General features: G+C 38.9%; 1 protein-coding gene across 5 annotated transcripts in view; it reads right to left on the reverse strand.

Annotated features, from left to right (window-relative positions):
• Window positions 1-25,152, reverse strand: part of AAGAB (alpha and gamma adaptin binding protein) — a 57,263-nt gene that overhangs the window by 21,414 nt on the left and 10,697 nt on the right. For all 5 annotated transcript variants that reach the window (XM_035258995.3, XM_035258994.3, XM_035258993.3 and 2 more), the window contains exons 2-5: window positions 17,638-17,828; window positions 17,418-17,514; window positions 16,983-17,072; window positions 13,245-13,328 (exon numbers count right to left, since the gene is read on the reverse strand). In XM_035258995.3, coding sequence (XP_035114886.1) covers window positions 13,245-13,328; window positions 16,983-17,072; window positions 17,418-17,514; window positions 17,638-17,828 — 462 coding nt within the window. The remainder of the gene's footprint in view (window positions 1-13,244; window positions 13,329-16,982; window positions 17,073-17,417; window positions 17,515-17,637; window positions 17,829-25,152) is intronic.

A 25,152-nucleotide genomic window follows, 5' to 3' on the forward strand; every position in this document is an offset into this window, starting at 1 on the left:
GGATACTGTACATAATGCTACCTTCTCATGTGAAACAGTGACAACCTAGTCTGAAATAAAAACAACTCATCAGGCTTCTACTTACCATCTTCTTTTCCTGGCCCTTAAAACCAACTCTTACTTACCAGGTGCCTCTCAATTTAAGGCACAGCACTGAGCATGCTGCCTAGATCACCTAGGCTTGCAATTAGGTTATTTGATGTACCAGACAAATTGAAAGAGAAGACAATCTCACTGGAGACCAAAGAGGAGGTGTGGCAGGAGCAATCTTTTTTTTTTGAGATGGAGTTTTGCTCTTGTTGCCCATACTGGAGTGCAATGGCACCATCTCAACTCACTGCAACCTCCACCTCCTGGGTTCAAGCGATTCTCCTGCCTCAGCCTCCTGAGTAGCTGGGATCATAGGCATGTGCCACCATGCCTGGCTAATTTTGTATTTTTAGTAGATATGGGGTTTCTCCATGTTGGTCAGGCTGATCTCGAACTCCCAACCTCAGGTGATCTGCCCGCCTTGGCCTCCCAAAGTGCTGGGATTACAGGCATAAGCCACTGTGCCTGGCCAAGGAGCAATCAACTTTTAAAATTTGTCACATTTGGCAAAAAGCACTGACCCACGGTTTCTCCTTTCATGATGACAATAAAAGGACATTATCAAATTATAAATGACAGATCCAAATGGCTGATTTCCATAGGCAAAAACCAGACTCTGATAGAACTGTAGGTAATATAACTAAGCAGCTGAGATTTTATCTATATCCCTTTCCTTGAGCTACAGCCAAACTGTGAGGTTAAGGAAATTTAAGAAGAGACAGTATAGAAAAGGAAAATTTATGTGACTGGAAATATCTAAAAAGCACTGCCCAAATGTAAAGGCAATCCTAACCACTTCATTTCCTGGCCCATGAGAAGTCGTCCCTTTAACCCATAGTGGAAACTCTGACTTCCCTAAAAATCAGAGCTTCACAATGAATCCAATGGTATCTGGGAATTTCCTCTAAGGTAGAGCTTAGCACATGCAACCAGATCCTTCAACTCAGTGTTTCTCAATCATTTTCATTATGGCCACCACTGCCAGGAGCGTTTTAAGACATTTTCCCCCTAATTTTGACACACCCTCCCACTGAAATATTAACACCACAGTGTTTATGTACTGCACATTTATCTGTGCTTCATAGATAAAATGAGTACAGAATTTTGCCCCTCAAGAATCAAGAATTATTGCTTTGGAGCAATAATGCTCCTGTTAATTCATGCTTCGCACCACTCACAAAAACAAAGATGGGGAATCAACCCAGGTGCCTATCAACAGTGGATGGACAAAGAAAATGTGGTAAATGTATACCATGGAATACTACAGAGCCATAAAAAAGAACAAAATCATGTCCTTTACAGCAGCATGGGTACAGTGGGAAGCCATTCTCCTAAGTGAATTGAGGTAGGTACAGAAAACCAAACACTGTATGTTCTCACAAGTGGGAACTAAACAGTGATCGCACATGGACAAGAAGATGGGAACAGCAGATAATGGAGACTCAAAGTGGGAGGGAGGGGGCAGGGTCTGAAACACTACCTATTGGGCATTATGTTCACTACTTGGGCAACGGAATAATCAAAATTCTTGTACATGTACCCCCTGATTCTAAAAAAATTTTTTTAAATGCATGCTTTGGCTTATGAAACAAGACACTAGTGGAGCCAATAATATAAAACTAAGTTCTAAGTAACGTAGAAGTTACATCTATCAGGAAAATCTACAAATGTCTTTCTAGTATAATAATTTGCCTATAACTATAGTACTATAATTTAACTTGTTTGCTCTTAAATTTGATATTAAGCAACAAAAGACGTTAATAGCACCTACCATATACAAGTAAGAATTACAGCTCAAACCGGAGAATAACCTGTTGTGACTCTAAGTAAAATAACTAAAAATAAATATAAACTATCCTTCACTTACAAGAAATGCATGAGTATTAAATTAACAATCCTTAGCTGTACTTTGGATTAAGTGCAAAGACAGTAGGATAAAGCATCTCCATCATTCCAGATTGTCTACTTGAAAGGATCTATTTAAAAGTAATAAGCCAAAAAGCCCAAAATCTCAGCTATCATCATTTTCACTCAGTCTCATTAAAATCTTACTCATGTCAGAGAGCACCTAGGCTAAGGGAGTTCTGTAGCCCATGAACTCATCTGGCTTGGCCAGTGATTTCCCATGCCACTTAGGTAAATTATTTAACTACTCCGTGCTCATTTCTCCAACTGCCCAATAATATAAACACATTGTCATGGAAAAACATATAACACTCTTAATCAGGAGACCTGTCATGTGGTCTCATGCTGGCTACGAACTCACTGTGTGAATATGAATGTTACCCCTCCTCCCTGGGTCCTGTTTTTCCCTACCTGTAAAAGGAAGAAGCCATACCAGATGCATGCATGGAGATTCTATGTTCTAAATGCTTTCATCAGGCTAATTCACATACACTATTGTGCCAAAAGAAACAATGCTCCTTATGAGGTTTCATAAAACACAAGAACATGTAATCTGGGTGAACCTCATTAGTAGAAGCACTAGTAAAAAAAATATTGCATAGATAAATATTGGGAAGAAAAACATGATTGCTCTTCAAGATGACAGCCTCAAAAGTTTGGGCCAACTATCTTCTCAACTTGAATTAGGTACAACTGTCATTCATGAGAACTCACTGTAGGCTCTTTTTGAACCATATCTACTTTTTGCCTAGATCAACTCTTAATATAAAGAACTCCATTAATTACTGCCTGCTGTATTCCAGTAAGGCCTTCATTTTATTTGTAATTGGTAAAACCATTTTATTTGTAATTGGTAAAACCACTTAAAAATAAATTTTAAAATTTATTTGTAATTGGTAAAACTCAGTTTATTGAATTCAGGGAAGGTCCCTGAATTACAGCAATCTGGAATTTGGGAAATCAAGTCTGTATCTGCCTTATATATTCCCTATAATACAGATTCCAATTAAAAGTCTCTTCTCAGCTTTGGTTTATCCACACATTACATTAGACAATTCCCATTCTTCCCATCTCCTTGGTCACTTCGGTCTCCCTGAGCTAAATCTTTTCCAATTCTGTTGGAACCTTCTTTACCTCCTAAGGAGACTAGGGAAAAGAGTCATCAAAATGAAAGCTAGTAACAAGGTAGAAGCAAGGGAAAATACATAATTGACAGATAAAATTTTCACCACTGTTCTCAGCATTATGACACAAAGTAAAATACATATCCTTTGCTTGCTTAAGTGCTTAAGCTACCAGCATAAAAAGATATTCTATCTGCTGAGAATAAACAAAACAGTTCTTGGATTTCTCTACGCGATTAATTGCTTTTAGGACTGCTTTACAAGGTGCTGTTATTTATGATCCCGGCAAGGATGCTACAGAAGCCATTCCTGTACTGGATGAACAGACTAGCTCAAAAGTTCCGAACAAGTTTCTACCCAATGCAGTTGAGGGCATAACCTATCAACTACTTAGTAATAGTGCTTAATAGTTAAGTGATTCCCAATGGGAGTCAGACAATCAACATCCTAAGAGGGTTTGAGTAGTATGTGATATGTATTTCCACACCTCCACTGGATCTCAGTTGAGAATCGCTGGATTAAATCATTCCTAAAATCTCTGAATAGAGAAGCCTACTGAGATTCTCACATAGACTATTTGAAGGCAAGTTTCTTAATTTTTAGTAAGTTCAATATATAGACAATCATTCCAGCAATCTGAGTCTCAGTTTATTGAATTCCTCCATTTCACGGATGTTGTCCTCTACACTACTACAGCCATATATTCCCAGGCTCATACCCAAGACCTTATTATTACCAATAACTACAACCCCGCCATAATCTCAGCTTCATCCATCACCTATTTTTCCAGGTCCCTCTTTCTCCCTATAGTACCGTAACCCAATTATCCTTCAACTGCACCAGGACTCAAAACTACCATCTTTTCACTGACTCACTCCAACTGATTTCCACTCTTCCCTTCTTGGCTTAAATTCCAGTCAATCATTATAATCAATCTCTTATATATACTACTAAGTCCCTCGCCTCTCTCTTGCTGTGTTACATTTGCTTAGCAAAAGAACTGATCACTGCATGCACACACACGCACATACACACCCATGCTGCCTGACTTTAGTTTTATAATACCAAATTTCAAGTTGGGTCCCTTAATGCTGCCTGACAAATCATACTTCACATCCCTAGGTTCATTTACTCTCTCAATCTCCCAAATGACTATTTCACATTTTCTCCTCTCTCCTCAAATCCTAATGCTACCTCCTCCCTTCTGCCCTCTTAATTGACAACGTGGCCACCTACTTCACTGAGAAAACTGAGGCAATCAGAAGAAACCTCCAGATTCTCATGTCACATCTCCCCACTGAGCCACATTTGCATCCACATAACCCCTTTCCCACGTCTTTCTAGATTTACTTTCCTCTTCCTGTGCAAAGCCAGTCCCTCCATGTGTACACTGGAGCTCCTCCCTTCTACCTACTCAAGAACATCACTCCAGTAAGTCTCCCTTCTCTCTCCTACTTCATCCACTTTTTCACCTCTATCAGATCTTTTCCATCAGCATACAAACACGCTGCTCTTGTTCTCATCTCAAAAATTAAAAACCTCAACCACATTTTTCTCTCCTGCTGTCACCTATTTCTTTGCTCCCCTTTCCTGCAAAAATTTTCAAGAGTCTCTTGGAGTCACTATCTCCAATTTTTCTCCTTTAACCTATCTCACCAAAACTGCTCTTTGAGGTCACTAATGCTAAATATCCAAGTGTCAGCTCTCTGTTCTCATCCTACTTGACCTATGAGCAGCATTTGGTCTCTACCTTGAAACACTCTTCACTTTTGTTTCCAGAGTAAGAACTCCACTCTCTTGGTTTTCCTACCTCACTGACCATCCTTCCCCAGTCTCCTTTACTGGTTCCTCTTCTCCCTATCTCTTGATGTTGCAATGTCCCTGGGCTACGTACTTGGTCTTCTTTTATGTACTTCATTCACTCCCTTGGTGATCTCATCAAGGCTCAAGGTTTTTTTTTTGTTTGTTTGTTTTTGCTCAAGGTTTTAAATACCTTTCTCCCCAAACTCCACACATCTCTCTCCAGCTGGCTACTGGATATCTCCACTTGGAGGTCTAGTAGCAGGTCAAACTCAAAGTGTCCAAAACTGAACTACTGACCAGTAACCCTGTTTGCTTCATCTTGCAGTGGTCTCATTTCAGTGGATGGCAACTAATCTTTAAAAGTGTTCAGGCCCAAATCCTGTCATCTTCCTTGACTGCTCTCCTTCTCTCATACTTCATATCTAAACCATCAGGAAACCATGCTGGCTCTACCTCACAATATATCCAGAATTTGACCTTTTCTTGTACCTTTCATTGCCAGAGACCCAATCTGAGTCATCCCTCTCTCTCATTTGGAACATTGCAATAGGCCCCTAAGAGATCTTGGTTCCTCCTCACCCACAGAGCAGACAGAGTGATCTTTTTAGACCTTGTCAGATCATGTCACTCTCCAATTCAACACATGGCAACAGTCTCCTAGTTTACTCTGAGTAAATGTCAAAGTTATTATGGTGGCCTTCAAAGTCCCTGATAATCTAGCCATTCATTACCTCTCTGACCTCTCCTGCTTAGCCAGTGGGCGTCTTGCTTTCTTTCAAACACACCAGGCATGCTCTTACCTTAGGGCTTTTGCTATAGCTGTTCCTCGTCCCTGGTATGTTCTTCTCCCAGATATCCATATGGTGAAACACCTCATCTCCTTGCTCAAATCTCAAGAAGACCTACCTTGAACAACCTTATTTAATATTGCAATCTACACAGCAATCTTAATGTCCCTAACTCTGGTGTATTATTTTCCCATATCCCTTATCATTTTCTAATATACTAATTGCTTGTATTGTCTATTGACTATAGCCTCCTACCAGAATGAACGCTTCTAAGGACAGATATTTTTAATTTGTTCACTGAATATCCCAAACACACAGACCAATGCTTGGCACAGAGCAAGTACTCAATAAATATTTTTTGTATGAATGAATGAACACTTGAAACTGGAGCCTAAATTATAGATTAGAGAGGTCTGAGGCCAGCAGAAGAAAACTGAAATGGCCCAGATATCCTCAGTGCCTAAATTATGCTCTCAGACAATTAGCTTCTTTCAAAAGTTGTTATTTCTTCAGAGCTCAAAAAGGGCTGTCACAGCACTGGTGCCCGTTGAATGATACTTAACCATACTAGAAACAAGTACAGAGGAAGAACGAAAGGAATGTCCTCTATTTCCACCTTTCCCTATAGGTGACTCCAAATGAAACACAGTCCTGTCTTCTTTCTCTGACTTGAAAAGTCACTTTTTATTTTTGAGCAGTCTCACTCTGGTGAGATCTCGGCTCACTGCAACTTCTGCCTCCCAAGTTGAAGTGACTCTCGTGCCTCAGCCTCCCAAGTAGCTACGATTACAGGCATGTATCACCATGCCTGGCTAACTTTTCTATTTTTTGTAGAGATGTTTCACCACGTTGGCTAGGCTGGTCTCGAACTCCTGGCCTCAACTGATCTGCCTGCCTTGGCCTCCCAAAGTGCTGGGATTATACACATGAGCCACCGCGCCTGGCCAAAAGTCACTTTTCAATACTACATAATTCAGGAATTAGAGAAAGCTGGTCAGGCAAGGAGCTCATGTGGCTTTCAAAATGCTGAATTTATTCCCATGGATTAAGTACAGACTCTTACAAGTTAGAACTAGAAGACTATCATTTATGTCAGCGGTTCTCAACCATGGCTGCATATTTGAGTCCCGGAGACAGTTAAAAAAAACACTGCAATTGCCCCTCCCTTGGGTGAGGCTCAGACAGCATACGTTTTAAAAGCTTTCCAGGTGATTAAAGTTCCCAGGTGATTCCAAAGTGCAAACAAGTTTGAGAACTGATGAGCTCTATAACCTTGGGGAAATTTCTTGGCTTCTCTAAGCCTACCACATATGGCTATTGTGAGGATCAAATAAGAGTGTGCATGTCTACCATCAGCTGCTATTAATTAGTACCACGGCCACTTCTTTCTCTAACATCACCACCCTTTCTACTATTACATTATCATCATTGGTAGCATCATTTCCTTCTTTTTATTGAGATTTAATTTACATATCATAAAATCCAGCCTTTTAAAAATATATGATTCAATGGTTTTTAGTATATTCATAAAGTTATGCAACCATCATCACCATTTAATTCTGGAACATTTTCATCACACCAGAAAGAAATTCCATACCCATGAGCAACCTCTCCTCCCAGCCCCTGGGAACCACGAATCTACTTTCTATCTTTATGAATTTAACTACTCTGAATGTTTCATATAAATGAAATCCTATAATATGTAGCCTTTTGTGTCAGGCTTTTTTTCACTTAGCATAATGTTTTTGAAGTTCACTCACATTGTAGCATCTATTCGTGCTTCATTTTCATAATTGAGTAACAGTCTGTTGTATGGATATGCCACATTTTGTTTTCAGCAGTTTTTCTCACTTTTTGGCAATTATGAATAATGGTGCTATGAACACTTATTCACACTATTTTGTGTGCCTACGTTTCCAGTTCTCTTGGGTATATAACCACGAGTGGAACTGTTGGGTCATATGGTAATCCTATGTAACTTTTTGAGCAACTATTACAAGCACCATTTTATATTTTCACCATCAGTGTCTAAGGGTTCTAATTTCTCCCACATCCTCACCAACATTTGTTATTATCTTTCTAACCCTAGCCATCCTATTAAGTGCAAAGTGGTATTTCACTGTTGTGATTTGCATTTTCCTGATGACTAATAATGTTAAGCCTTTTTTTTTTGTCCAATACTGAACTGGGGTCTCTCGCTCTGTTGCCCAGGCTGGAGTACAGAGGCACAATCTTAGCTCACCACAGCATTGACTCTAGGTTTAAGCGATCCTTCCTGCATCAGCCTCTGCGGTAGCTGGGACCTACAGGTGCACGCCACCATGCCTGGCTGATTTAAAACATTTTTTGTAGAGACAAAGTTCTCACAATGTTGCCCAGGCTGGTCTTGAACATCTGACCTCAAGCAATCCTCCTGCCTTGACCTTAAGTGCTGGGATTTCAGGCATGAGTCACCATCCCCAGCTGACGTTAAGCATCTTTTCACGTTCTTACTGACCATTTGTATATCTTCTTGCCTATCCTAATTCTTTGCCATTTTTATACTGGATTAGTTGTCTTTTTATTATTGAGTTGTAAGAGTTCTTTATACATTCTAGATACATTCTGCTGATCCTTGTAAGATATATGTTTTACAAATATTTTCTCTCATTCTGAAAGTTATCTTTCACTTTCCTGACAATGTCCTTTGAAGTATGAACATTTTAAATTTTGATGAAGTCCAATTTATGTATTTTTTCTTTGGTTGCTGTCTATTACTAACTTTTAAGAAGAGACTAAAGGAAAAAGTTATGAAGAGATCCCATAACCAAGTAAATTGTTCAGACTTATAATCACTCATTAAATCATGAATTTCCATATAGAAAGCACATCCACTTTATCTGAATGGAGGGCAGGAAGGAATGCACTTCATCTCTTATGCTTTTAATTAACTATATTTTCAGATTAAATATTTGACCTTTAAATGTCAAATTTGCAAGAAACTGCAAAGAAATAAAACCTGAGTTAGATTTGTGTGTTTTCAGGATTATTTGTTGCAACAGCTAGATGTTCATAATCCTTAGACTAACTGGAATTGTTTTTTGAAATTCAGCATATTTAAATAATATTTTTAAAAGAGTTTCAAACAAATATTTTTTCTGCAACTGTACAAAACTAGTGGCATGGCATAACCTAAAACGTCCCATTACTGCTCAATAAATATTAAATAAACAATATAATCCCAAATAATCATTAGCATTATATAATTTTCCAGTGTAATAATCCCAAAGAATCAATTATGATTATAGTAATTTTTCTAACAAAAATGACAAAAATTAGTCATTATTAATCACTTGAAAAAGGTAACCAATACCTCTATTATGCGTTTTTACTTTGTCAATCAACTTTTTTATTTAAAAAACTTTTTGGTTTAAAATTGCTAGTGGCAATAGTTGTATAACAATGTGAATGCACTTACTGTCACTGAAATGCACATTTCAAATGGTAAATCTTATGTACATTTAACCACAATTTTTTTTTTTTTTTGAGATGGAGTCTCAGTCTGTTGCCCAGGCTGGAGTGCAGTAGCACTATCTCGGCTCACTGCAACCTCCGCCTCCCGGGATCAAGCGATTCTCCTGCCTAGCCTCCTGAGTAGCTGGGATCACAGGCATGCACCACCACACCCGTCTAATTTTTGTATTTTTCATAGAGATGGGGTTTCACCATGTTGGTCAGGCTGGTCTCAAACTCCTGACCTTGATATCCGCCTGCATCAGCTTCCCAAAGTTCTGAGATTACAGGCGTGAGCCACCGCGCCCAGTCTTAACCACAGTTCAAAAAAGAGAAATGGGAGGAAAATGAATGAGAAAAAAAGAGTAGGAAAAACAGAGAGCCCCTAAAACAAATAAACCAGTCTGAGCACCTGCTGGCAGACAACACACGGACATTCAAGAAAAGCAGGTTGAGGGAGGCACAGTTCACTGGGCATACAGACAGATCCCCAGCAAAGCAGGCTCTACAAACAGCATGGAGGTAAGCTGCCCTTGAAGAGTAATATGACCGACCATATATCCACAGAGAACTTTGTGTCTAAAGTAAGATGCAGGGCTCTAGAAGGATGTCCTTCACACTTCCTAAGACCTGGATTACATCAAAATGTCATTCATTGTATCTTCATATTCAGGGATTCTCTAGAGAGAAGACAGTTAAGTTTCCTTCATACCACATACGACAGGATCCTCTTAAACAGGGAATGAAGCTAATTAATGGCAATATTTTGGTCTTTGGTTAACAGGAAACTAATGTACTAGTATTGTCAAGAAAAAAAAAAGAAAGTGATGAAACTTCAGGGCAAAGAACTGTGAAAAATCCACAATGTACCTCTTTGTTTTGCAGTTCTTTTTAGAACATTTTTTAGTGTTTAAAACAAGTAAAATGGCATATTTTCAGAAAATACCTTTGACCATACTTCCAAAGTAATAAAGCATGTTTAGTCCAGCTTCTCAATTTATAGCCACACGTGTACATTACAAGACAACAGTTCTTTAATATATGAACTTGGGACACAGATTTTTCAGAAGGTGAAGGAAGACAAAGAAGATTTTGTGAAAATAGTTCTCATAAATATAACAAGTGCAACCGAATATAATTTTATTCTAAATTGATCCAGTTATGTTCTAAATCTTAAACTTATTTTTGTAGCATAGACAGTCATGCCTTCCTATGGTAAATGCTCAACAAAGATTTGCTGAATAGATGAATGAGAAGGACCAAGTCTTAATTTGAATTTGTTCTGGTAACAGAGAGAGAACCACATACATGAAAATCTCCTTATTCTGGCTATTATTAAAAAGTCAGAAAATAACAGATGTTGGTGAGGTTGCAGAGGAAAGAGAAGTACTTATACACTGCTGGTGGGACTGTAAATTAGTTCAGCCACTGTGGAAAGCAGTTTGGAGATTTCTCAAAGAACTTCAAACAGAATTATCATTCAACCCAGCAATCCCATTACTGAGTATACACCCAAATGAATGTAAATCATTCTACTAAAAAGGCACATGAATGTGTAGGTTCATCACAGCATGATTCACAACAGCAAAGACATAGAATCAACCTAGATGCCCAACAACAGGGGACTGGATTTAAAAAATGTGGTACACGTACACCATGGAATACTACACAGCCATAAAAACGAAGAAAGTCATGGCCTTTGCAGCAACATGGACAGAGCTGGAGGCCATAATCCTAAGTAAATTAAAAGCAGCAACAACAACAACAAAATAAATACCTCATGTTGCCATGTGTAAATGGAGATAAAAAAGAGGACCAACAGACACTGGGGCTTACCTGAGGGTAGAGAGTAGGAAGGTGAGGGCTGAAAAACTACATGTCAGGTACTATGCTCACTACCTGTGACCTGGGTGACAAAATCATTTGCACACCAAACCCCAGCAACACACAATTTGCCCATGTAACAAACTTGCACATATACTCCTTGAACTTAAAAGATGGAGAAGGAAAAAAAAAAAAAAAAAACTCCTTAATCTTTCTAGGTCTATCTAGATTGCTTTAGTAATAAAATAGAATCTAGTATCCTTGCAATTCAATGAAACAGAGACATAAGATCCCTCCTAGAAAAAGGAGGAAGGAAGATGGGGAGGGGGAAGAAATGGGAGGAAGGAGTACCTTATTATGCCAGAAGGAGCTTCTCTAATGATGACAAAGGTTAGATCAGACCTCAGGAAAGCTAAAGGGTGTCAATCTCACTTAACACTGAAGGGTCTACCAAAAATTGAAGTGAAATATTCTATTTCTATAAAACTGGTCTTCTACTTGACCTTTATTGGGGAAGATGGGGTAAGCTCACTGTAAAATATGATTTTTCTCATTCCCTTGTGTAGTCTCCCTCAGCATACTTGTTGAGGTATCCAAGAGCTGTTAAGACAGAAAAAACCTTGCTATACAGGTAGCAAGTCTTAAAAGACTACATTACGGACTGAATTGTATCCCCCACCAAATTCATATGTTGAAGTCCTAATCTCCAATATCTCAGAATGTGACCCTATTTGGAGACAGGTTGACTGCAGAAATAGTAAGATGAGGTCATAATGCAGTAGGTAGACCCCTACTTGATGTCACTGTTGTGCTTATAAAAAGGGGAAATGGCACACAGGGAAAATACCATGCGAAGGCTAGAGTTATGCTGCCACAAGCTAAGGAACCACCAGAAGCTAGAAGAGAGGACTGAAGGAGACCCTTCCTCAGCACCTTCGGAGGGAGCATAGCCCTGCCAACACCCTGATTTTGGATTTCTGGCTTTTAGAACTATGAGAGACAATGCATTCATGTTGTTCTATGTCATATCGTTTGTGGTACTTTGTTACCATCGCCCTAGGGGACTAATGCAGACCATAAGAGGCCAGTGTGCCCTAGCCTACCCTTTTCAGATTGCACTTCAGATCCAGCCTTCTGCCTCACAGCCACTGCCTCTACACTATCCCCAGACCCAGCACCTCTCTCTCTGAACTGCTGCAAAAGCACTGGTCTCCCTTACTTCAGACTTTATCTTGACTTTCTTCAACTGCCAAACCTCCCTGCACACCACCATGACGTTAACAAAGATGCCAACTTCTTTGCATCAAACCCTTATTTAAAAATCTCGAGTGACTCACCAATTCTTACAGGAAAAAGACAAAATTCTCCTTACTGGCATTCAGGCCTCTCTCTAAGCAAGCTCCAAATGTTAGGTGATACTCTCTTAGTGACCCTGGAACATACAACAGAGAAAGACCCTGTCTTCCTCTGTTGCCCAGGCTGGTGTGCCATGGCGTGATCAGAGCTCACTGCAGCCTTGACCTCAGGCTCAAGCAATTCTCCCACCTCACCTTCCCAAGTAGCAGGGACCACAGGCGCATACCACCACAGCCCGCTAGTTTGTAAAATTTCTGTAGAGATGGGTTCTCACCATGTTGCCTAGACTAATCAGAACACACAACTATTATTCTTTATGCTGTGCTTCCTTCTCCACTTGCCACCCCCCCACCCCCGCTTTCAACAGTCCAAATCTTGACCTTGCTGTGAAAACTACTGTCAGGACACATTTTCTCCTTGAAGCTCTCTCTCCATACTTGAGCATAACACCACAGCCGTATTTCTGATTCTGTGCACTTTACTGCCTGCATCAGTCATCTGTACTCATCACAGACTGCCTTGCATACCTGGCATTTGAAAAGTACATGCTTGGATTTCACAGCTGGACTAGGAGCTCCTTAATAATAGGGTGTATGTCTTATAATTTTGAAGATACTTCTCAAAGACAAAGACAATGCTGGGCCTATTATAGGCAACCTCTAAATTCTTACTGAATTAACTATTAAACGTACTTGAAAAATTCCTAGAAATGCTACTTTCGGCTTTTCCATCAATCAGGGAATTGAAATTGGAACACATCTACAGATTTCACATAATACTAATGGTTCCACATATATCTGAATAATTTAAAACTTAAAAGGAACAAGGGGGGAAAAAATGATTTTAGTCCCAAGTTACTTACCATTCTTCATCACTACATTAGACCACACATTGGCATTCAGGGCTTGGACAATTCGCTTTACTCCTGTAGATTCTGGGAAGTCATCTAATCAGGGAGGGGAAATATATATATATTTATATATCACACTGACACATATATACATATACATTCATAAAAATGTCTGTATATATCCCCCATTGCTATTTGAAAAATAGCATCATACAAGGAAAAAAATAAAACAAATACAGAGCTTGGAGCTCGTGGTAAGAATATTCTAGGAAAACTCTTTTCCTCTTTGGCTGTCTGAGGATTGACCACCATCCTGAATGACATGGTAACTGTTCAAACTGGAAAGTTCATGACCAATCAACTACATCAGAGAAAACAAATGGTCACTGATGTCCTTCATCCCGGGAAGGCAACACCTACCTAAGACAGAAATTCAGGAAAAAGTAGCCACGATGTACAAGACCACACCAGATGTCATCTTTGTATTTGAATTCAGAACTCATTTTGGTGGTGGCAAGACAACTGGCTTTGGCATAATTTATGATTCCTCGGATTGTGCAAACGAAAATGAACACAAACATAGACTTACAAGACATGGCCTGTGTGAGAAGAAAAAGACCTGAAGAAAGCAATGAAAGGAATGCAAGAACAGCATGAAGAAAGTCAGGCGGATTGCAAAGGCCAGTGTCAGTGCTGGCAAAAAGCGGAAGGAATAAAGGTGCTACAATGATGTTATCTGAGGCTGTTGTGGTTTTTTTTTTTTATGAGAAGATTAATAAGCTAAAAACTTTCCTGTGGAAAAGCATATTCTAGAAACTAAAACAGATAAACATAAAATATAAGGCAGTTATATAATGAAGTTATCCCCACCAATGGAATCTATTTACATTCTGAAAATGTAAGATTCCACTTGTTACACAGATTCCTAGCATAGTACTAGAGATACCAATCTATACAGAATGAGTCACCTGAAGGCAGGAAGTTTTCGTATTAATAGCAAGCCATAAAATCATGTAAATGCATTATCCTCTGCCTGAAGCCACAGAATAATACGTGTTATTTGTGATCAAGAAAGGTAGATTGAGTGCGAAGTAAAATGACTACAAGTATATGAGACAGGCAAAGGGTCATTACAACAACTCAGTTTAGTTTATTATTAGTATTATCCTGCTTCTGGAATTTGACTGACACTACTCAAAGTAACAGGGTTGTAATCCCACAGTGTACCAAAAAGGTGGTATTCTTAGCCACAACATAGGAATGATTGCATAAAAATGAAATGGAGACCTTGCAGATGTTGAGGATTATTAGGCTACATCTGCAAAATGACAGAAACAATTTTCATATGGTTAAAAAAGAAGTCTCCTAAGAGTTTATGGAACATGATCCACACAGAACCTGCCTCTAGGGGCCAGCCTTGCCCTGGGTGGCTTAACAAGAAGAGCACATTTAGATGTGGGAATGTCTGAATCTGAACCCAGGCTCGGCCACTTATTTGATCAAGGGCAAATCACTTATCCCATTCTCAAAGAAAGTGGAAATACCACCACTCTATGCACATCTCTCCTACAGGAAAGATGCACTGGAAGTGATGATTTACTGGTATAACCTCCCCCCTGCACTGTGATGGCAGGAACCTTGTCTAACCGAGCTCATATGCCCATTGCCTAGCACACGGCCTAAAAAACAGCAAGCACTCAGCAACTGTAATGGATTGATGAACCATTTAAAGAATATCAACCTACCAACCTAACAGAAATATAGTAATTAAATTGAAAATACTCTACCAAGGTAAGTTTATCACCACCAATGTTTGAATGAACACCTAAAAATCATGTTTATCTTAACTGTGAATGACTTAATTCTCAAAAGAATAACTAATATTTTAGATGATATAACCAGGAATCAAAAATGTGGTCTGAAATGTAGAGCTAGTACCAATAAGATGAAAATTAATACAAACTACCATAAAGTCGTATATTCATGTTTGAATAATACATGCAAGCAAAAGATGAGGCAATATGGCTTAGGAATAGTTTGTATTTTAAAAGTCTAGGAAGGTTTTCATTACCTTACCTGAAGATGACATATCAAAAAAACCCATTTTAAGATTAAGTTGAATTGGGCCAGATGCGGTGGCTCACGCCTGTAATCCCAACACTTTGAGAGGCCAAAGCTGGCAGATCACAAGGTTAGGAGATTGAGAGCATCCTGGCTAACACAGTGAAACTCATCTCTACTAGAAATGCAAAAAATTAGCCGGGTGTGGTGACATGTGCCTATAGTCCCAGCTACTCGGGAGGCTGAGGCAGGAGAATTGCTTGAACCTGGGAGGCAGAGGTTGCAGTGAGCTGAGATCACACCACTGCACTCCAGCCTGGGCGACAGAGCAAGGCTCCATCTCAAAAATAAAAAAGATTAAGCTGAATAAATACAAGAACATTATTCAGACAAAGGGCTATGAAAAACACAATAGTATGAAGGAACAGAGATTCCAAAATGATAACAGTCATATACTGACTCCCAAGGACAAGAGAAAGAAAATTCCAGTGCCAGAAATCACACAGGGCCTAAGTTTCAGGGGATCTAGAAAATCAAAGAAAAAGAAGATGTACTCGCTTATTTTCAACATTCTTTAAAATAGGCAAGGAGAAAAATCAGCCTTTTTATTTCGGTTTTGTTCTCTTCTAGCACGTTTTATTCTCAAATGTAATATTTTGGAAAAATTGTAAATAAAACCAGAATATAAAAGGTATTTTCTAATTCCTTAAAAAAATGCAGGCTTCATGAAACGACTGCTTATGTCTTATCTATGTACTTTAATTCACGTTGGTTGCCCCTGCCCAAAATATCTTTTGTAACAACTGGTATCTTCACAATGCCACCTCTACACAGGTCCTCTCACTAAAAGCCGAGGATTTTTTTCTAATTTCTTCCCCATGGAGCAGCTGACACGTGACAGTTCACAATGCCAACACCATCTCTGCACTTTTAAACACAAATAAGCTCTCCTGTCTCTAAAATACCCCACCACTATTTCTTCTAGAATATTTATGACATTCCACTTGGGTAATTCAATTATCTGCATGTAAGTTTCATCTCTTGTACCAGATTATAAGATTATAATGTTTTGGTGAACCCAAAACCCTCTTATCCTGGTAGATCCCACAACAGGTGTACTTCAAAGGAGAAAAGATGAGAAAAGAAATGGGGAACGGAAGAAGAAGAGGGGAAGAAATAGAAAGTCCAGCAATAGCATTGGACAGCAATTGCAGAGCTACATGGGGTGGAAGTAGGGAGTCAAATGTGGGTCTATTTTTGGCTTTCAATGTCCCAAAACCATTCAAAGAGATCTGAAATGTCCCCTGGGATTCCTGGGAATTCAGCCTTAGGTTACTATGAATTCAAAATAAGAAACATCAACTTTACCAAGAATGTCTAACCCTCCTTCTCTGGCAGTGCAGAAAGGATAAAGAATTGGGGAAATGACAAAGATTTTAGAGAGCAGCCCTATACCTTTATCCATAAGAAAAACAGACATTTTCAAAAGTCCTAAAATAGGTGGTAAAACCAAATAAATGAATTATTATACTAAGTGTAAGACTACATCGATGAATTTTGCTTAAATCTTTGAAACAGCTGGGGGAAAAAGTTTCTTAAATTTTGCTGTGATTCTTCTTTTCTGAATTACAATAATCTCTCATATCTGAATCTAAGTGCCATGTTTTCTACTAACACATAAACACTTACCATCCTCCTCAGGCAACTCCTCTGGACTAAGTTCTACCAATTCAAAGCCATGTTTGATGCACCATTCTTGAGCTTTCTGTCGGTTTATACCTAAAATAATATGCAAAAGAATCTTCATAAGTAAAAAGAAAATAAAACGTAACTATTCTTGCAATAGTTTCCACAAATCTTAGTGGAGAATGTCACTAAGATTAATGTCAATGTTATTCTAAAGGCATCTAAAATAATAAAATGATTTCTCAGCCCTGAAGTAACCATTCTCTATAGAAAAAAAGTAAATATTACAAGATTCCAAAGAAAAATAGCTGAAAATATTTTCATAAAGCAATAAAGTCACATGGAATGTACTGTCCTAAGTTAAGGAAATAGATGTACTCTGTGTACCAAGGAATGGCAAACGCATGTACCAACTACTATCCCATCCATATGCCTTACCATCTTCTGACACTCTATCACAGACCAAGATCATCACCTCAGGTAACCATGCTTCTGCCAGTGGAAGCCATGAGGAGACACTATCAAGACCCGATTTCTAGACAGAACAAAAAATATAAACAAACAAAAACAGAAAAGAGATAATAAGATAAAATGTTGGGGGGGGGAGAAAGAATGCAGTCATTTATTATTCAAGTCTTCATAGAAAACGAAGTCTTACTTGTGTGCTATCAAAGTAAACCACAAACGCTTGGACAGATTCTGCAATCTCTGCAGTAACAAGAAATTTGTTTGGTACCACACATAGATTGATGTCTGCTGAATAGTATTTATTATCAATGGTCCAGGGATAGAACCTCACAGCATCATTGGAAGTCACTTCCACAGTAAGATCTTCTGTTCCAAGGATATCTACAAATAAATGACAAAATTATCAATGCATATTGGCTTTGTAAAGTGCTGGTACTTTTGCTGTTTCCTTTTATGTGAGGATTTCAAAGGACCTTGCATTTATTAGCTTTAACCCTATCTTCTCTGATCATCTGATTGTAAAAGTTATAGTGATATAATTTAAGTCATTGACTTTTTCTCTTTAAGAACACAAAAATCATTGTGAACTAGATTGGACAGAAGTAGAGGAAAAAACAGTCATATAACCAAATATCCAGAAAAAAGCAAGTAAAAGACAAAGAATGACAACAGTATTTATTGTATTGCTTAATTACTTCATGGGAGGTAGATTACAACCATCTTCCAGAGTTTGTAACTATTTTGTACTTATTGCAAACTAAAAGGAAGATAAGGCTAAATCATTAATAAAATAGAAGAGCTAAATATATTTCTTATACTGAATGCTTACACATTAATGCAGCTAATGAAATAAAAGAATGGATGCTGATAAATGACCCCAATTCTATTTATATTCAGCCCTGCTCACATTCTTTGAAAGCCAACCCAAATTCTTGTTTGATCAAGACAATTCCGGTAAATTTTAAATGTGTAATAGCCAAGAAAATTACTGTAAATATTCTAGATTACAAATAAATCTTTCAGAAATCTATGTGTAGCATATTTACACTAGGAAATCCTCATAGTATGAGACAAGTCAATGATGAACAACTAAATAGAGATGTGGTTATGTAGCCATGGAAGCATTTTGCTTCCATTATGTTATATAATATTTACAACTGAAAGAGAAATTAGAAGTTGTTCTAACCTAAACTTCCATCTCACACCCATACCCACAACCTCTACTTTATACAAACGTGGGAAATGAGCTTACAGAAGTAAATGACACGCCATTAATTGACTTATCAGAAGACTACAAAGAAAAACAGTCACAAACTCCTCATCAGTGCATCCTAAGATGAACGTGTAATGAAATGTGCCTCAAACTCATAATTAGCAAGACACTGAAAACTAGAAATTCAATTTTAAATCCCAGAGCTAACATTATATGTTTGAAAAGCTGCCATCATTTTTGCTCAACATAAAGACATGGGGAAATTATTTAGTCCAAAAGACTGCTAGGAATTATGTATAAAGTGTGTGTGTATATACACACATATTCCTCATTAGTAAAGTTTCATCACGTGGTTAAGAGGAACTAATCTTCTGAAAAATGAAAGGCTGGCCTTTTTTAAACCAAAAAAAAAATAAATTTACAGTTTTATCTTTGATATAAAGCATATCATGAAACTAACTTAAAATTTTTTTTCACCAAAACCAGAATTGTTACTCTTAAATAGAAGCTCTATGTCAATATTTGAAAATCTGAGTGTATCCCATCTCTTTAAGATATCAGCAGGTCTTTCTACTTAATTTCTACCGGAGGTCATAATCTTTTACTTAGTGTCAGTCAATTCCATAGCGACCAGCTGCTAAGTCCCTTACGGAACATTAAGTCAATTTCAGGTGGCAAATAGAAGAAACAGGTAAGTTATTAAAATCAAAGACATTGTTTTCATGTAAATATTTCACAGAAAAACAAAAACTAGATCAAGGCCGGGCACGGTGGCTCACACCTGTAACCCCAGCACTTTGGGAGGCTGAGGCGGGTGGATCACAAGGTCAAGAGATCGAGACCATCCTAGCCAACACGGTGAAACTCTGTCTCTACTAAAAATACAAAAAATTAGCCGGGCGTGGTAGTCCATGCCTGTAGTCCCAGCTACTCGGGAGGCTGAGGCAGGAGAATTGCTTGAAACCAGAAGTTGCAGTGAGCTGGGATCGTGCCACTGCACTACAGCCTGGCGGTAGAGCAAGACTCTGTCTCAAAAAAAAAGAAAAGAAAAGAAAAAAAAACTAGATCAAAGTCTACATTGCATTCAAATCTAACACTCCAAACTTCAAGAAGACGGCACAGCAACATGTGGCTGTGTTTCTAAGAGCTCAATACTGGCACAATTAACACACATGCCACAATATGCTGATAAATACACATAGAAAATAAACCAAGAAGAAAAGCAAAAAAAATGTATAAACTAATTTTTTAATGGTAAATTTCACTCATGGGTAATTTTTTTTAAATAGTAAAATGAGTATTTTTCAAAGGAGGGAAGCACAAAGAATAAAATACAGTAATGAATCCGCTGCTGCTAAGGGGCAAAGTACAAAGGCAGGGGGACTCATATTCCTATCATTGCTACAGTCAGTTCTTGATATTTCCTAAGCTGGTTGTTAAAAACTGGAATTGAAAAAAACTGGGGTTATACTTTCTTTGCTCTTCAACATGAGAAATACAAAATCAATTAAAATGGCATCACTAACTGCAATTTAAAATTACTAACTGCAATTTAAAATATTTAGATCCATTAATGATGGCTCATTTTTTTTTTTTGAGACGGAGTTTCACTCTTGTTACCCAGGCTGGAGTGTAATGGCACGATCTTGGCTCACCGCAACCTCCGCCTCCTGGGTTCAAGCAATTTTCCTGCCTCAGCCTCCTGAGTAGCTGGGATTACAGGCACGCACCACGATGCCCAGCTAATTTTTTTTATTTTTAGTAGAGACAGGGTTTCACCATGTTGACCAGCATGGTCTCCATTTCTTGACCTCATTATCCACCCGCCTCGGCCTCCCAAAGTGCTGGGATTACAGGCTTGAGCCACCACGCCCGGTGGCTCATTTTATTAATGTTAAGAACACAAAAGAACATACCAATGCTTGTTACTAGAAGTGTTTACAATTTCAATTTTATACTTTGATTTTCAAATGTTTAAGATACTTATTTAACACGGAGAAAGAAGTTTTTCTTTCTCTTTTCTCCAAACCTAGATAGGAATGGAACCAGTAAGTTGGGAATATGAATTTCACATTTCAGTGTTTCAGGAGCTAGTGGGCTTTGGTTTTTTATTCTCTGTGCTGCCTAAAACAAGTTGATAGCTCAATTTACTTATCAGTTTTTTTTTTGGTTTTTTTTGGTAACATTTTATGTGTAATCAGATACTTTCTTCAAGGCTGCATATGGACTTTATTATCACATCTATGCCATATTAGAACTAGGGACAGAATAGTGAAGACGGTCTCATTCTAATTATTATGATCAATATCATAATGTAGAGTTTAATTTAAAAAATATAAATGTCTACACTGAATACAGCTTTCTTCCCTCATGTTTTCTATTTGATTTTCAAATGCTTAACAAGTTTTTTTTTTCAAATTAAAACAAAATCATTCAAATTGTGCACATGGCTAAAGGTTTCTGGAGATCAGCTAATATAATTCACTCATTTTACAGATGAGAAAACTGAGGCCCAGGAAAAAAAGAAGCCACTTGCCTAATAGGAGCAGAGGCTAAAACTGGATTCAAGTCACCAACATTCTTTTCTACTACACCATGATGTTACAATGGATCCCACTTGAGTCTCTAATAGTCACAAGCCAAAACTAACCTATGGACCTAAAGTATCCTAGTATCGTCTGTCCTTTTAGGAACACCAAAAATAATAGCCAGAATGAGGGCACAACTATATATGGATCTGTAGCACAATTAACCCATCAGAAAGCTGTCTATGGCATTTAGGTATTTCTATTTCAAAGATGAGTCAAGTGATCTTGAGGGAGGGGTGTGTGTGTGTGTGTGCGTGTGTGTGCGCGCGTGCGCGTGTGTTTTGCCAGACCTCCTAGAAAAACGTGCAGTAGGCTCACTCCTTTGTCCTTCACTAAATTATTATGTTGTAGACTCCAATATGCACAAAGAAAATGAAGAGCAGCTTTCTCCTCCTGGTGGATGTCAGCCTGTCTCATCCACACTGTTGGCAGCCACCTGGTGGAGCTGTAATACATCATTTTTTAAGAGACAAACACTAGGTGATTACTTGCCAGGTCTGTTACTATAAATTCCATTTCACAGCATAAAATAGTTAATTTGTAATGCTTTTACAATGGAAGTTCAATGCCAACCCAGTTCTAGTAGCAAGCATAAACCTTTCTTTCAGTGTTAAGTACAAACATAAACCTCTATTCCTACGTGAGAAACTTTTTACAAAACCTTCAATTCTCCAATAACTCCCATTTACTTTCTCACATCCCTGGTCAACTTATTTTCCCTATCATCCCATATGGTAAATTACAGAAAAGAAAGATTCAAGAGCTTTGAAGGAAGCTATGTGCCAAGACAACACTTCAGTTCAGTAATCCAACATCTTCCTCTTTTTATTAAGCTTTCTACTGTTCCCTGTCTATCCTAATAATGATCCTTCCCTCAGAGAAAGTACAAATGTGGTAAGAAATCAAATGAAAGAAAAGAGGCAGCTAGCTTTCTATGGCTCAGAATCAATAAGTGATATTCTTTTTAGCACGAATTAGAAGGCAAATTGAAGTTCAAGTTGAATTCCCCAAACATCACAGTATCTCTTCTCCTACACACACACACACACACACACACACACACACTTTTATATATAAACATGCACACACATAACCCTTACCTTATGCCCTCACCCATCCACCTCAGCCAAAAATGACAAATGCTTTCTAAACTAGGCATGTTGATAGTGTTGTGGATTTTTTGTGTCGCCTTCAGCAGTAGGATAATTAAGTACACTTTTTTTTTTGAGACGAAGTTTCGCTCTTGTTCCCCAGGCTGGAGTGCAATGGCACATTCTCGGCTCACCGCAACCTCCGCCTCCTGGGTTCAAACGATTCTCCTGTCTCAGCCTCCCAAGCACCTGGGATTACAGGCATGTGCCACCATGCCCGGCTAATTTTTTTTGTATTTAGCAGAGACGGGGTTTCACCATGTTGGCCAGGATGGTCTCAATCTCTTGACCTGGTGATCCACCCACCTCAGCCTCCCAAAGTGCTGGGATTACAGGCATGAGCCACCGCACCCGGCCCAATTAAGTACACTTTTAATATCAGTAGTACTAACGTGCACTTAACCAATCACGACATTCTTTGTGAAGCAAAGTTGTCCAGTGGTTAAATCATGTTTTCTATGCCTTGAGGGAAGTGACACCTGCCACCTCAAATTAAGATGATCCCTCTGGACACGAGCACTCTTCTTAAAATGCAAAGTTGGTTTTATTCTTTCTCATAAACTGAAACTACCTTTACAGCCAGGCATCATAACCTCTCACCCCAGATATGAGTGTCTTTCATGGGATCCACTCTTCTGGAGGTCCAATGGTCTTCTTTCCTCCCTTTGTGAAAGCAGTTACTAATGAGAAGGGAGAGGAGCATGGAGAATACAGACAGCACAGACCTGGGGTCAGACAGGCCTGCATTTGCCATGCTGGCTCTTTGCAAGGCCTTGGGCAGATTAACCTCTCTGTGTCTCATTTCCTCACCTGCAAATGGGGGATGAGAACATGCCTCAGAAGGCTTAAATGAATTAAATCAAACTATGTCTAAGATAAAGTACAAGCACTGGGCGCAGAGTAGGCCCTTAGTAAATGTTCATTTCCTTCTTCCCAACTCACTTTTTTTCACATTTGTGACAGCACTCCTGACTAGACGTAGGTCAGAGATGCACTGAGGATAGTAAGAAACGTTACACTCAGGAAATAACCATCTCCTTTAAGCTGCTCTGGGCTTGCCCTTCTACCCCAGACCACCCCCTAAAATAAACTTGAAATTTTTCTTTTCCACTGCTAAGGCATATGCTGAGACAGAAGAGAAGCCAATTAGGAAAATTATAGGAGGCAGCAGAGTCTGACGTCAGCTGAAAGGAAAAGTAGCCATTATGAAAGGAAAAAAACAAGTAAAATGTGACTTGGGAAAAATACAAAACCTAGAGTTTTCATTAACCAGCAAAGCAAGAGACTTTAAAAAAATATATTAGATCCATACTGTTGCAACCAATTACAATTTCTTAGCCACAACTTCATGAGACTGTCACACAAGGTGGGTACTGCTGTCAAATATTTTGTAGCAGTTGTGAAGAGGTTAGTCCCTAAATACTGAAAGTAGATTATACTGCTCCAGCGGAAAGGGCCTTTAGTGTGGTAGTATTTAAAAGTTAAAACTGTGCAACATTAGAGTTGGGACTTTACAGACAAGTGTCAGGAAACTCACATCTGAGATTCTGTGTAATTATACCCCAGATTCCTGGTGCAGGAATTTGTTGCAGGATTTGTTGCAGTCTATGTGACAGGTCAGTCGATGGTGTACTATTTATTGACTTGCTGAGGAAAGAGTAACTGGATTGAGTTAAAGCAACACACTGCTTTAACAACAGTACAGAGATTCTGGGTTGTTTAGAACACTTAATTACCTCTCCCAGATACACCCCTTTTCTCTGCTTAAACTCAAAATTCCCATTGCCACATGCTTTTAAGCTTTTTATATCACAGCAGAAACATTTTAAAGCTGAAGCAGAGGAAATCCAACCCAGTCCTCCTCTTTTTCCTCACGTTTACTTTCTCCCATTAGTCATCTGGAATGGAATTGGTCACCACAGCTTTATCTTAAAATAATTGGGGCAAGTGGGGGGTGGGGGAGGGAATGCTGTCTGCTTGCCTTTAGAAGACCTTACAATGCAGTCAGACAAACACACAAAAGAACATAAAGAAGCCATCAGGAGGCCGGGCGCGGTGGCTCAAGCCTGTAATCCCAGCACTTTGGGAGGCTGAGGCGGGTGGATCACGAGGTCAAGAGATCGAGACCATCCTGGTCAACATGGTGAAACCCGTCTCTACTAAAAATACAAAAAATTAGCTGGGCATGGTGGCGCGTGCCTGTAATCCCAGCTACTCAGGAGGCTGAGACAGGAGAATTGCCTGAACCCAGGAGGCGGAGGTTGCGGTGAGCCGAAATCGCGCCATTGCACTCCAGCCTGGGTAACAAGAGCGAAACTCTGCCTCAGAAAAAAAAAAAAAAAAACAAAAACAGAAACAAAAAAACAAAAAGCCATCAGGAAAAGGAGGAGGAACATGGAGAAGGGTTTTACAAAGATCAAGCAGGGAGCATCAGCCTCTAAGTTTTATGGGCTGCATGCAAAGACCACTTTGTCAATCCTAGTGGCACAGCTGATGGACAATTCTTATCCATACTTTAGAGGTGTTGGACATTTCCCTGAATTCCATTACCAGTTCTAAAAACACCCCTAAAGCGGTGGTTCTCTATGAGGATGTGATTCTCCCCAACCCCGCCAAGGGTACAGAGGTCAACACCTGGAGACATTTTTGGTCATCACAACAGTGGGAGGCTACTAGCATCTAATGAGTAGAGGTCAAAAATACTGCTGAACATCCATCCTACAATGCACAAGACACCCCCACAAGACAAGAAA

This window comes from Callithrix jacchus, chromosome 8, assembly GCF_049354715.1.
Source record: "Callithrix jacchus isolate 240 chromosome 8, calJac240_pri, whole genome shotgun sequence".
Classification (NCBI taxonomy): domain Eukaryota; kingdom Metazoa; phylum Chordata; class Mammalia; order Primates; family Cebidae; genus Callithrix; species Callithrix jacchus.